The 15,461-nt window shown below is 27.5% G+C and overlaps 1 protein-coding gene across 1 annotated transcript; it reads right to left on the bottom strand.

Moving 5' to 3' along the window:
• Window positions 1-6,808: 6,808 nt before the first annotated feature.
• LOC142333890 (uncharacterized) lies at window positions 6,809-14,208 on the bottom strand. Its single transcript, XM_075381483.1, has 4 exons — window positions 14,082-14,208; window positions 12,491-12,748; window positions 9,349-9,692; window positions 6,809-6,965 (listed from the first exon to the last, which is right to left on the bottom strand). Exons 1-4 carry the CDS (start codon window positions 14,094-14,096, stop codon window positions 6,914-6,916), a joined length of 669 nt encoding a protein of 222 aa, XP_075237598.1. The 5' UTR covers window positions 14,097-14,208; the 3' UTR covers window positions 6,809-6,913.
• Window positions 14,209-15,461: the final 1,253 nt, after the last annotated feature.

Raw genomic sequence — 15,461 nt, 5'->3', positions numbered from 1 at the left:
GCCCATAAATTGAAATTTCTGGATGTTTTATTAGATGACAAGTTCTTGTGGGATGATCAAATTGATTTCATTTGTTATAACATCAAGCTGTACAGTTTTACTCTAAGCGCCTTAATAAAGTGCTAATATCTTTATTATAAAATATTTTTTATGGCTACATATATTCCTGTTTAAAGTATATCATCTTTTGGAACTCCCTCAAAAAGTCAAAATGAACTAATAGAAGCAATATAAGTCCTCTTTGCTTGTGTTGGTATTTTTAGTAAATTGGCAAAACATTGAAAAAATTTTCGCACTCATTTAAAATATAATTAAAAAACTTTTATCTATAAAAACAATATTAATCTGTTGATGAATTGTTATATACTGCTTAAAGAAAATATTTATCCTGTTCAACATAAATATCTATTTTTAAATATGTATTCCAAATAATTTTCAATACTGGGTTCTAATTGTGAATTATTTTATAGTAATTTTTTACATTTTACCTTAACATTATTTCATACTTTTGTATTAATCAAAATGGGCTATCAACACATCAATATTTTATTTTATAACCTGTTTTTATATTTATGATTTGTTTATGTTAACATGATCGGTATAATCTGATATTACGTTGCAATAAAAATAAAAACCTATTTGGTCAAATTTTTATGGTTCGGACACAGCCTCAACATATATTGCATTAACACAGACCTAACAGGCACACCATCTAACAAATCTGTTACGAATTCATACAGGTTTTCCTTATGTGAAATATTTCAATATTTCTACTGCATTTCCAGAACAGCTTGAACAACTTAAAACAGCAACATTAATGTACAATGTTCCACTGGAAAAATTATCATTGATCATTTATATAGAATGTATCACAAAGTTCTCCCCGGGTTTTCATACCTATTTTACTCAGGAAAATAATGGTAAAAGTTCATATATACGCATGTCCTAAAGTTCTTCCTTTGCAAGTTACAGCTGCTGAAAGTTTTTGCTTGGATTTCTGCTATTCCAGTGAAATGAGTTCATACTGAAACTTTTAGGATGTTAATTAAAGTGCGGAATTAGTGATTTCTTATGGTTTTTGACTTGAAAAATCTTAATTATATCCTAATCCTAATTACAAATACATCCCAGAACTATATGTGCAGTATTTGTTTTTTTTGACAAATCTGTGGTGAAAACCAATAAATATGGATAAACAACCCTTTTATCTATGTTTGACGTACAATAGTATAGTTAAATCGATAATAAAGATGTAAAACTTTAAAAACAAAATTGTAGAGAATTTAACTCTGAACAAAATGGAGTAATAAACTGAACAAAAGTTATAAGAATTTGAATTTTATTTAGAATCAGTACAGTAGACCAAAGTGGATTATACGTACCACATATTAAGAAATGATAATAAATTAGCCATTTATTTGGGATAGATTATCAAGGTACAATATTATTTAAATTTGTTTAAAAATTAATATAGATTCTACAGAGAGATATTATACCACATCTTCCATTTTATTAGTCATTTGCGGCAGATATTCACCCTACGAACCAAGCCATCAGTCATCTTTAGCAGTTGAATCTGATGATTGTTATTGTTAGTTTATTGTTAATTCCTTAGTAATTATATATACTATTAGGGACTAGCCTCCCATTTTGATGAAATATGGAATATACCTTATTTATAACCTAAGTTATTTGTTACAATGGAAATTTTAATTATAAGTTTGTATAGTTGATTGGTTAACTCAAGAAATTAATAATGGTTTAAGTAATATATATCTTAAGTAATTCTAAAAAAGAATAAATCTTTTACATTAACTGATTATGGAATAAACAGTGACAAATAAATAAAAAGCAGGCACATGCATAAATATATGAATGACTCTACGATACCTAAAATCACAGTACAAACTGCATATTAATCTCCCTATTTGATTAGCAAGTAACTGGTTGGCTGATATTACTTCTACCAATTTCCCTCTGGAGCAACTAATAGCATTGATCTGGTATCTTCACCAAGGAAATTAATTTAACAATAATAATACCTAATAGATGTTGTAAAATTAAATCCAAAATTTTTTTAAAAAAAACTTAAGTTACAGGATATTTCAGGGTAATTTAAGTGTGCATTTCCCACCCTCAAGTACACAACTAAATCATTTATCTATTCCCAATTAAATGTCAATTAATTAAAAGCAAATTTCACACATGAACTATTCTCATTTTGCTACACAGTCAGGTTGTATCTCCCAGGCCATAGCTTTATCTGCTTAAAGCCTTTATTATTAAGTACCTTTATAAAAAATGATGAGTGTACGTGCTAACTTGCTTGAAAATATCTAAAAAAAAATCATAGTTAATAAAAAACCAATTTTTTTTTTACATTGACGTCTGGGATAGAAGTTCACACTAGCTCTGACTACCATATCCAAAAGAAAGAATTAATGTTAAATTGTTTGCTCAATTGGACCATCTCATCATGACAAAATTTATCCTAGATCTAAGTCAAAACATATTTAGTAAAATTTTCATGGTTGACCACGACCTCAACAAAAGCTGGTTTTACTTATAATTTTATCTGGTCTGATCTTTTTTATATGACTGCTCAAAAAGGAGTGTGATATATTTAGGGTGTATGTATTCATGTTTGTTCCACTGTAGCAGCACAACAGCCAAACCAATTTACATGTATGAACTTGTGTTTGAATCCTTACATTACGGATATATAAAACAAAGGAGGTATGAAAACTTCCATGTATTAATCAAAAATGAAAGAGACACATCAAAAATCAGTGTCTGGCTTGGATTGCACAAATATGTCATCATTCTATTTTTTTTCATGGAGCACACTGTGACAGGATGCATGTACCTTAACATCTTTGAGAACTTTGCTGTTCCTCAGATTCCTACAGGCTTCAATTTCCAACAAGACGATGCTCCACTATACTTTAACTGAGATTTTACCATGTTCTTGGAAAAACCCTCTCTCCGAATGTTGGACTGGATAAGGAAGTCCAGCTGCACAGCAAACTAGACATTTTTGCTTGGAAAAGAGTTTTGTGTACCATAGAAAATTCGAGATTTAGATGATTTAAAACAGAGGATTATTGAAGCTAATGGTCTAATAATGCCACAGATGCTCCTAAATACACCTGGCAAAAGTCAGATTATCGTCTGTCTAAATATCTACATAGTTACAAATGCTGCATACATTGAACTTGCTTGTCTAATCTACATTAAAACTTTGTTTGTTGCTGTGTTTATTAAAAAAAAATTAATTAAATTAGAGTAATTGGTTCTCTTAATATAAACTGTTTCTTTTAGATATCTTTAGCCCAGACACTCTGTACATACGTTAAATAGTCTACATTATATTTTTAAGAAAACTAAATTAAAAATAATATTTTGTTTATTGTGATTAAATAATTTCAAAATTATCTTCTACTGAGAGGAAAAAACAGTATAATAGATTGTTCATGACAGAATAGATTGGATTAATCTATTGCTTATATTATACTGATATAGTAACAGTGTTTCTTGTAGATAAAACGCTTGTGAAATCCTAGAGATATAGTGCAACTAACAAAACCACTGTGTTGGTCTATGCCAATTAACCTCAAATAACAACAATATAACCACCAAACAGTAACAAAACACTTATTTATAGGTTATATAAATATATATACCTCAAATTCAACGATTGTGTCTGTAAACTTTACCACATATTTGAAGTTTTACCTCATCACTAAATAACTATATATAAAAATAATTAGGATTTTTTTTTATATGGTGCATTAAGACTGCAGTAAACTTGTATTGTAGCGGCAATCATTTGGTTTAATGTGATGAAGGAGTTGTAACTTATACGCTCACAAAAGGAGCCGCTTAAAAACAATTTTGTGAACAGTGGAACGAGCAATTTCCAGTTTGTAACTAGCTTGCCTGATTGACTTTTCCAGACTGGCAATGAATGCATTGAATACATGATGCTACTACATGCACTAACTGGAACTTTTGGATGATTTCCATTTTGTGAAACGAAGCTTCCTGTCAATCTTAAAGTCTTATTCCACTGATGAATAGACTTGCATGTACTAGGATCGATGTTTCATTTAGTTTGTACACACCATTGAACAGGCATAACTGATTAAAAATCCACCAATCAAAGCAGGTACTGAATCTTCTGTTGTGACGTCCACATCTCGACTGAGTAGAATTTCATTGTTAGTTGACTTGCCTGCGCATGTTTATTCCGCTGACCTTGAGAGTATAAGAACAAGTTTTGGAGATATTTCCTCTGTCAACTGAGCCTACTATTAAGTGATTATGATGACTGGTTTTTTAAAATATAGATCTTTTGGATACTTTAGCATGAACACTTTATTTAACTGACATTAATTTATGATTAAAAAGCACTCTTCGTAATAGGAGTCAATGTATAAAGTTTTAAACAAAATTTCTACAAAAATAGTCTTATTAAAGTGTTTTTATTGAGTTTCTCTATTTACATCTACTCCTTTAGAAATCTCACTATGAAATTAATCGGAAGCTTCAAGATCAAGCATATGTAGTGGTCAATGAGAAAGTAAACTTATGGAATTGTCTCTCCACCAAACAGTTGTTTAAAGAGATCTATGCGCCTATTAAAAATCTAATAAATATACATACTAAATTTATTAAAAATTAATTTTTGAAAGTATTCAATCATATGAAAATAGAAAGGTTTTAGCGTTCTCCTCTCTTAAAATTTTGTTCATGAACTGATATATATCTTTACAAATAAATAAAATTGATATTTTATTATGATCAATACAAAATAAATCATTATCAATCACATCAGGAATGAGTAAATATGTTAATATACATTTAAAGAAAAAGGAACTGCCAAGCATTTGCCTGGGAAGATCATGCATGGGAAACCGTGGAAAAATCTGATAAGAGCAACAGCATACAGATTACTCAATTTATTTTACAGATTAAAAATGTAATGGTGATAATAGTAATGTTAGTCTTATGAAATAAAAATACAATAAAATATTGTAAAGTTTAATACATGAAAACATCTGTTGAGAAAGTGGGCTTTGATTTTATTCAGAAGCAGTTTAGAGAAAAATCCATTAAATCAAATTTTTTGTCTACAGAGCATATACAAATAATTCAGAATAAATCTTTTGCAAAAGATTAAGATACCCTCTCTTAAAATTGAAATAAATGTCATTATTTCTAACTCCCTTGGGTTTAAATATTTTTCAAAATTTATTTGAAAGTATATTCATATCCATAGACATATTAAGAAATTTCCACAATTTTTTTAAATTGTAGACCCCCAAACCTAAAATGCGGAAAAATGTTTTTTTTTTAGATGTTTCTTTTCTTATTTTAGCCTTAATTAAAAGGGATTTAATTAACAGAGCGCTTTATTTAATGAATTTATTAAGCTTAAAAACTATATATGAATATTTAGATAAATATATCTTAAAATTTATTCTACACCTCTAAAAAATATAATTTTGTTTTTAGGCGCTACTTAATTTTTATTAGCTAGAAAAGACGTGCCATACTTTATCACTTTTTTAATTTTTTTATTAATGCATTTGCTTATTTTTTTTAATATGTGCTGTTACTGCAGTACTGATAATTGTGTAAGATTTGAAATGACAATTTACTGTTTCAATAATAAATAAAACTTTTTAAAAATGTTTTTTGATCAATCACAATGTTTCTTATGGTTGTGATATATACAAAAAAAAAACCAAAAGATAGTCTATACTAATTAATACTGCTTTTTCTGAGAGTGATGATGTTAAGTAAGTTCCTGAGGTGAATAGAATGTTAATGTCACTAGTAAGATTAAATATCAGCTCACTTAGTTTTCGGCTTGATGTGTAAAACAGTATATTTAGCTTAGTGAAAAAATCAATGGAAAACTAGTTCATTCCTCCCATTCATTGATAAAGTTAATATTGAATGATTGTTATTCCTGAGTATGGTTTTATTATTTTTTAATTTAATTTTTCTAATGTCAGGCTGTGTACAACCATAACATTTATGGGGTTTGGCAAATATATACTACTTTCTCATTCATCTCTTAGAAACTAAATGTCAATTGTTTTAATTTTTAAAAATATTTTACATCTTTAACTGAAATGAAACTGTAATATTAAACAAATGGCTGATAACTGGCAAGTTGTCAGTAAAAAAAATTTATCAAATTAAGCAAGGACAATGTGATAGAAATGGATAATTTTCTATAATATTCCTCCTTTTTTTTAAAAAAGACATATTTCAGTAATTAAATTAAATTATGGTTAACAGAATAATGGTTAGAGAATTGAATGAAATGCGGGTTATTTTTATCTTTTATTTCCGAGAGTTATTAGGTTTTAAACTCATTAGGAAAGATACAGCAAACAAATTTATCAATTGTCTATTAGTGTTTAAGTTAATTCAAAATTTTAATAAAAACGGCATTGGATTTGTTAAACAATTACGTAATATTTTCATTATGCAGCTTTCTTTTCGACATTGATTTCTGTTAAAATAGCATAAAAATATTTTATTTAATTCATATACTACTGTGTATAAAGGAGCTTTTAATTTTAAATTAAAAACATGATAAGCTAGATGTGTAATTCATAAATTTAAACAGCTAATGTAGTGAAACCTTTAACAGCGCTCCAATACATAAGTGTTCTATTTTTATAATTTACTTATTTATAATTAATAATTTTTTTATAATTAATTTGATTTTGTATATATATTTATATATTCTTAATAGACCAAAATAGGTGAAGAGTAAATTTAAGATTAATTAGTAGTAACAATTATTTAATTTTCTTTAAGTAACACATTTCATTCCTTACTGGTAATAATAATTTTCCTTTTTAAACAGTCCAATGATTACTACCGAATATTTTTATAAGCATTGACGTTCCAAAAGCTTAACTCTCTCTTCAGATGATTTCGTACTAAACAACAACAACAATAAATAAATAAATAAAAAGTCACACACATAAAAGAAATTTACTAAATACTTATACTTTTATAATATTTATATTTTGTTTTAATTTCTTGGAAACATTTTAGATCGGATACTTGAAATAAATAGGTCGTAGAACTAATATACTATAAAGTTTGATATTGCATTACTTCCAAATTACTTAGAATAATTTAGAAAAAAATATATAGTAAGAGTGGTATTACTTATATACTTATTACTTTATATGTGCTGAGCCCTAGCATCTGTAACAATGATCATCTTCACATATAGGGCCCTGCAATGGTCCTACCCGATCCACATCCGATTCTCAATTAGTTTTCGAGCCGCCCGGAATGAGGTGATAATTGTGACATTCCTGATTTCACCATACGCCAGCTTCATCGAAGTAATTTTAAATTCCTCAACATTCACCAGTGTCTGCCCAATAGCATCCTTAATCTCTTGCTCAGTCGTTTTAACGTCTTTGATGTGGACAACTGTCCTTCCGCCTCGCGATTTAAGGTCGACTTGCAAGTTAGCCATCTTTTCTTTTAACACTATTGTCAGTTCCTTTAACTCGAATATGATGCACATGATTTTGGAAAAGGAAAAATCATTGCTAAGACACTGCAATTTTTTTATGGGAACAGACTAATGAGTAGGGTTTTATTGTTTTTATGACTATTTTCTGCCGTTTTAATTTTATATCCATTTCCTTTGCACCGTTTCATATTTACGATATTTATTTGTGTAGTTCTGCCCTCTGTAAAACAATTTGCATGTAATATAGTTGTAAGTTTTAATTTTTATCAGCAACCTATACAGTGCATTTTGTTTTATTCAGCATTAAGGTTTAATCGTAAAACAAACCATGAAGTGCCTTGTTGATAATTACAAAAATTATTAAGAGTCCAAGGCAGAAGACGAGTTAGGTATTCTTTTGTTGTTGGCAATAGATTTTTGTATTGGATCGTAGCAAAGGTTGCTAGTGAGTTTACAACCTAATTGTACACAATAATCATACAACTCAGTTCATTCATTTTTACCAAATTAAAGGAATCTTGATGTGTTCTGACTCTCGAAGTGCCATTAATAGCTTGCATAATGACTTTAAATTTGATATATTTATATATATTTGATATATTAACTTACAAGATACATTAGTAGTCTTAAATGGAAATGGTCAGATTACATTTTCAGTTCGACCATACCTGAGATAGGTGGTTAATTGAAACCCAACCACCAAAGAACAAGGGTATCCACGATCTAGTATTCAAGTCCATGTAAAGATAGCTCTGGCTTTACTAGGATTTGAACGCTGGAACTCACGACTTCCAAATCAGCTGATTTGGGAAGACGAGTTCACCACTAGACCAACCCGGTTTGTTAATAATATGGAACCTAGAATATGCCAAAATCCAATGAAAATTAGGCAGCTAGAAAAGCAGCAAGTAGATAAATCATAGACTCTATTTTATGTTTTTAAGAATGTACAATAACAATAATTATAAAATGAGATGTTTTGAAATTGTAGTTCACAGAGAATGGAGGTCCTTGATAATAAGATTAAACATAGTTAATAAAATTCAGATCAGACGAATAAATGACGCTGCTCTCTCTTGTCGAAACAACCATGACATGCTTACACGCAGATCGTACAGAACATGCAAATGTATCTCTTATTAACAGCAGAAAGACCTTTGTTACAAATCGTGATATTGCTCTTAGTGAGAAACGCATAATAAGGGAGTAAATCTATATAGATTTAAATAGAGGTTATACATAAAAAACAAACTTTCAAATTACCTATGAAAAGAAAAGAATTGTTACACAAAAGTTTTACAGGAAAGTTGATCGAAGAATAACATTAGTGGTTTTATAATTCATTATCTTGTGCTGTAATTTTAATTGCTTTTAAGGGCTCTTTACATCCTTGCATGATTATAATATTTATTCTGTGCCATCAAAATCACAAAATGCCCTTTAAATACTTGTAGTCAAATACTAGTTATTTATCTATTTGTTATGTATTGTACATCACTCATAAGGCTGTTTACACATTATGCAAGTGACATTTAAGAATAGTTTTTTAACTATTATTTTGTTTTAGGTTTTATTTATTTCATAAAGAAAACTGCATGAGATCCTTTTCACCTCATGTAGTAATGTTTTGTGTAATGTGTCTGTGTATATGTGCATGCACATTGGAGTAGGTGAGAGCTAATTCATATGCTCTTGGATGTTTGTTTCCATGTTTTTTAACTAGAAGTAATAGAAGTGTTTAATGTAACTTTTTTATATATAGAAGCTGATGACTTAAAAAAATAAATGATAATAATAAAGAGAAATATTGAAAGAAAAACGCTTCATACCTATTATATATATGTATAACTTCATTACACTCACATCCTCTTGCATCTGGTTGATCTTTAAACCATTTGTAATAAAACTCATCAAAAATTGTATATCGAATAACATCATTCTTAAGAATGGCTTCCATACAGTTCTGGGGCTGAAAATGTTTCATCCTTAATATTTGTGTATACTGAACATTTAGAACTGGGTAACTTTCTATATACGATAACATTTTAGCATCTTTTACTAATTGAATAAGAAAGATAGCATTATGCATATCCCAGCAACTTTTTTCCAAAGAAAGCATTACGTTAATGCAATCATCCCATTTAAATCCTCTCTCCAAACATGATTCCGCAAACTAGAATAATAAAAAAAAGAAATCATACTTAAAATTATGCATACAATAATATAATAAAAATTCTGGAAAAAGATCGCATAATCAATAAAAAATTTTTAAGACAACTGTAAATTAAATGTAATCAATGGTGTAATATAAATCAAATATAATCATGTTCAAAAAATAAAATTTGTGGTATTCTGTAACAATTTCAAAAAATCGTTTTTACAGTTACAAGTCTACAATCTATTATCTTGTAAATGAATATTATCTGTTGAATGTTTATAACTGGCTCAAAGGAAAGAAAGCCCAAAGCAGTTAACTGTCATACATTCCATTTTATTCTGCCATCATGTAATAGCTTCTGACGAGTAATAATAAAATTAATTTCTTTTAATTTGTGCAAGTATTTCATTTTTTGTCAATTTGTACATATTTGTTTTTTAGTTGTTTTAGAGTATTTATTTTTTAATGTCTAAAAATGTAATGATAAAACTAAATTTAATATTCAAAATAATATGCAAATAAATAATTATAACAGAGAAAGAAATATTTTATTGATAAGTTAGAGATATTTATGATAAATTTAATATTAACAGTAATAAAAATATATTTAATTATTTAAATTATTTTAAGCAATCTTTTATTAGTGATAGAAATGAAATCCTTCTGAAAAACAATGATACCAACTTTTTGCAATAACTCTATTACTGCAATGCACATAGGTGAGATGGCTTTCTAAAGGAAAAATGCTAAGTAGAGTATTTGAGTTAAATTCAGAGGTGTAGTTGTTATTGATATTACAGACAAGCTGCACATTACAAGATTAGCTTACTTATCAGATATTTTCAATTCCCTAAATGAGATAAATTTATTTTTTTTTAATGAAATTTGCAAGAAGAAACAACTTGATTTTCAATAGACAACAAAATGAAGGCATTATTAAAAATTGTCAAATAAAGAATAATAGTGTTTTAAATTTAAAACTGGAGTCTTTTACAATTTTGAAAATTGAAACAAAAGATAATTTCATCACTAATATAAAACATCATTGCCTGATGTTCGCTAAACATTATGTAGACATTTTTAAGAAAACTAATCTGAATCTTTGCAGATTGAAATTCTTTCAAACTGGATATCATTCCTGAAACTCTGACAAAAAAAACATAATCTTTAAAGAACTCTGTTGCAATGCCGGTTTGAAAAAGAAATTTACTAAATTGGAGTTATGTTAATTTTAGCTAAACATTAAATGTGAATATCCATCACTGTCCAGAAAAGCATTGCTATTTTTAATTCAAATTTTTACCACACATTTTTTTTGAAACCGGATTTTTAGCTATGATGGCAATAAAAAATAAATTTTGTAATAACCTGAACCTTGACCCAAATTTGCGCTTAAAATTAAGTTCAATTGAGCAAAATATTTCATCAGTTGTTTGACAGGCGGAACTATCCTTGTCACTGAAGTTTTTTCTTGAAAAATATTCTAAATCAGTAACATAAGTAAATATATAACATAACATTTCTTTGTAAAATAAATAACAGTTTTTGGAAAAATTATTTTTTTAATAAATAAAATAATTGTAGAATATGATCTATTTTATAAAATAAACAGCTAATTTAAAAAAATAATGGAATTTTTATTGCTTTACCATTCTGACATATCTTAATGTCATATTATATATTCAGTAGTTCACTGGTTTGCTACTGATTTTAAAATCTCATGAATGGTAGATTAAAAAAAGATTTAGAACAGTTGCTTTAAAAGTATTTGCCACACTAATTAATTCTGTCAAGAACAATATATTTAAAAAAAATATATATACTTTTCATTAACAAACACTGTTGCAACATATTGTTTATAATAATGATAAATATTAAAAAAAATTTGACAACACAGTTGTAGGACTTTCCCTTCAGATGGCTATTTATAAATAAAATATAATTAACATATTAAAGACATACTGAAAAACTGTTATTTTATAATTATTGGTTTGAGGTTAAAATCGAAAATTAAAAAAAAATTCTACTTCAACCACTTTAAATATAAAAATCAATAAATGTGCAAACTGATATCTCGCACAATCATGTTTGTTACTTTTTGCATAAACCCTAAAATAGGAGTCAAAGTTCAATTTTATATAAAATCTTTTTTTATAGTCGTCTTGATTACAATAATAAAGAGAAAGAAGAAAAATGTTAAAGTGTATGACTTTGTTAGGTCTGGTTGCTTGGTGGGGTTTGGTACTCTCAATTTAGTTAAGATAAATTAATATGCATAATTGGATGATAATAGAAAAAACCACAACGTAAAACAATCATCAAGTGATTACAACAAAGCTTCAAAGTTGAGAGCATTTTTTAATGTGAGGATGCGATTTTGAAAAAAAAAATTTTTTTTAAGTTATTGTTATTTTTTAATTTTTAACAAATGTGCCTAAAAAAAAAATATGACATTAATTAGGCGAAATCTTAAGATACTGAGGGGACCTTTTTCTACAGACTCACCCCCATTGATCTTCTAAGCTGAAAATTTAATGGCATCAATTCCCCATGTATAGAAGTAATGTGACCAAGTTTGGTCAAAATCAGTCAAGTTGTGCTGGAGATATGAGGTGATTTAGAGGTCAACACCAAACACACACATATTAACATCCAAATAATTTCCATCTACCTTTTGCTGTGCTTTCAAAACTATTTGCAAGGAACTTGTATTTATGAATCCCTTTAAGTATGATACATTTAAATTATGACACTTCAAATAGTTATAGATGTACTTTAAAGTTTTTTTATTGAAAAACATGGGTTATAGTTACCTTTTTTATATCGGGATCATTTTCTCCAACTAATCTTAAATACTTGTCTGTGAAATGTGAGCATGATACAAATCCCCAACTTTTTGATTTTCTCCCAAACTTGTTACAGTACGTTTCACCAAGTGACTTAATTATTATATCAACTGTATAACCTTTGCTTCTGTTTTCATTTGCTATAAGAATTCCATATCTATATTTCTTACAGACTTTATTAGATCCAACAAGCGTTGTTGTTAATATGAAATACATCAGTAAGTCCTATTACAAAAGCAAAAAGCAACATTATATATCATTTTTTACAGGTTAAAGAAAAACATATTTTTATTTATTTTTTTTTTTTTAAGAAGGGGAATAAGGAAGATGAGTGCTTCTTTTGTCTTATCTGTTGTACCCCCACATGAGAAAGGTTTCTTGATTTCACCTCAATGATTTTTATTTAAAACAAATGGTTAAGACCATAAATTTCAAGGAATAGTATATTTTTAATCAATTCATAATTTTTTTTTTGTCAGTCTTCATCACAGAATGCCATAAACTACAAAAAATTAAAATTGATTAAATGTGCTTTTAATGAGTCATGTTAATACAATTTCTTAAGTTATTTTTATAAAAGGAGCAAATTCATCAATACGAGGATAAATGTGATACATTTATCCTCGTGATGTTTCCATTGTTCGTAGATTTTTGAAAGTCATTTTTAGTGAGCACTATAAGTCCTTTTGTCACATTTATTTTGATATTTTTTCTGTTTTCAAATCTTTTTTCATTAAGTGGAATCACCATATATTTAATACCAATAAATAATATTAAAAATTTATTAATTGTTTTTTCTTTTTTAATTTAACAAATGTTTACTGTGATACTTAACAGAAAATAATATATTTAGATTTTAATAGATGCTAGCATTACAAATACAGATGTCTAAAAGCTTGTGCTACCACCAATTATAAAAATATCTTTGTACTATTTAAGTATATTTTGAAATTAATTGTAATTAAATTATTGCGGCAAAATATCATCAATTTTCCTAAGAAATGAATTTTTTTATACTTTATAATTTATATTTTTTTAAAATGCAGTTACTTTCCTCGACTTTTAAGTTGAAATAATATTTTCTACTCAAAAATATTACAAAATATGTTTTTTTTCACTCACTGTGCATAGATTGTAGTGCTTGTACATGATCAAATTGTCAGTGGTATTTTTGCAAAAAAATTAATCTAAAGTAAAATATCTGACTACATAAATAAACACTAGTAAATTATGCAGAAACTGAAAATCTTGTGCTCACTTTGATTCATCATTTCGTAACTTCATAACGTATCTGGTTTATAAAAAACATTATTAGCCAGGAAAAAATTCTTTTCTATTCTTATTACATCCTTTTACTGTACTAATATCTACACAACTCCAAAATAATGTAATATATTTAACTTCAATAATCAATAAAATAAAGAGAAAAATATTTTGAAGTACTATAAATGAAAAAACTTCTTTTTATAAAACAAAATGGAACCAAGAATATCTTACTTGATTAGTAATTATCACCTAAATAAATTATTTTGAAAAAAAAATCAATAGTCAAAGTTACCTGTATTCGCCACATACTTATTATTTTTTTGTTTTATCAACTTATAAAATTTTATTTTATTAACGAATAAATCCTGGTATTAACTGATTAAGTATAGCAGCAGTAATGAGGTATATAATACACTTATGTGATGATAATGTAATTTTCCATAATGAGAAAAATTTATGTCTCGACAGTTTTTTTTCTTAAGAATAATCTTTTAACAATTACAATTTTCACTTTCATATTTTGTTTAAATATTAACATAAAAATTTATACTAAACTATATGTTACGGCAGAACTCATTATTAAAGGTTTTTTATTGTTGTAATTTAAACAATAACTATTAAGCATAAATGAAATAATACATGCACAACGTGTATGTGTGAGAATAATTGATTGTGTGTTCATGCATCAGAACTAAAAGCACATTATGTATGGCATCTCAGCTTAAGTCAGCTGGTAATTTAATCATGTACAAGCACTACAAGCATATCATGTACAAGAACTGACCAATCTAGTACCGATTTCAAATAATTATACTCATTTAAAGCTAAAAATAAACATTAAGCGATTCAATTGTGCATCTACTGTCATCACCACATCCTTAACTAAATCATGGACTTATACCTAATTTAATGTAAATAAATTCAAATCAAATTCTGGGATGAACTCCTATGTTTGTTCGGCACGGTCAGGTTATAATTATTCAAAATAAAACTTGAGCAGTTTTTATATCATTAAACACCTGTACACCATACCTCTATGAATAATGATTGATGAACATGGTAGCCAACTTCACAAACTTGCTTAAAGCTTTACTGTTAATGAAAAGTTAATTTCCGTTTGACATTGAAAAATGGTAAGACATTGACAATTGAAACTAAATACTTGGCTAAATATGATTATTCCATAACAGACAAACGAGATTCATCAGTAAAGCGCCCAACTTTTAAAAAAAATTGAAGTGTTCTTCAACATGCAGAACACAGAGTTCCTCAATGAAATATATCAGTGCCTTGCTTTTGATATTGTTTATTAAAACCTGCCTAAAAATCGTGGGTCATTACCTGAAAACTTTTTTGCAGACACCACAATTGTGTTTATATCTAAGATAATTATTTAAAAGGAATTAAAAATTTATGGTAGCAGCTCAAAAACTTATTCACTTAATGGACTGTAAATATCTAACTAAAATATGGATAAAACTTTTATTGTGCTTCTCAGACAGATATAATATTACTGATCGTGTGGATAGAATTCCTATTAATCATAACAGTAGTATTTCTGTTGCCCATAAAGTGAAATTTCTGGATGTTATATTAAATGACAAGTTCTTGTGGGATGATCAAATTGATTTCATTTGTAATAACATCAAGCTGTACAGTTTTACTCTAAGCG

Source organism: Lycorma delicatula, chromosome 13, assembly GCF_047948215.1.
Source record: "Lycorma delicatula isolate Av1 chromosome 13, ASM4794821v1, whole genome shotgun sequence".
Taxonomy (NCBI): domain Eukaryota; kingdom Metazoa; phylum Arthropoda; class Insecta; order Hemiptera; family Fulgoridae; genus Lycorma; species Lycorma delicatula.
Note: the sequence above shows the minus strand (reverse complement) of the source record. Positions and strands in the feature narration are given on the sequence as shown.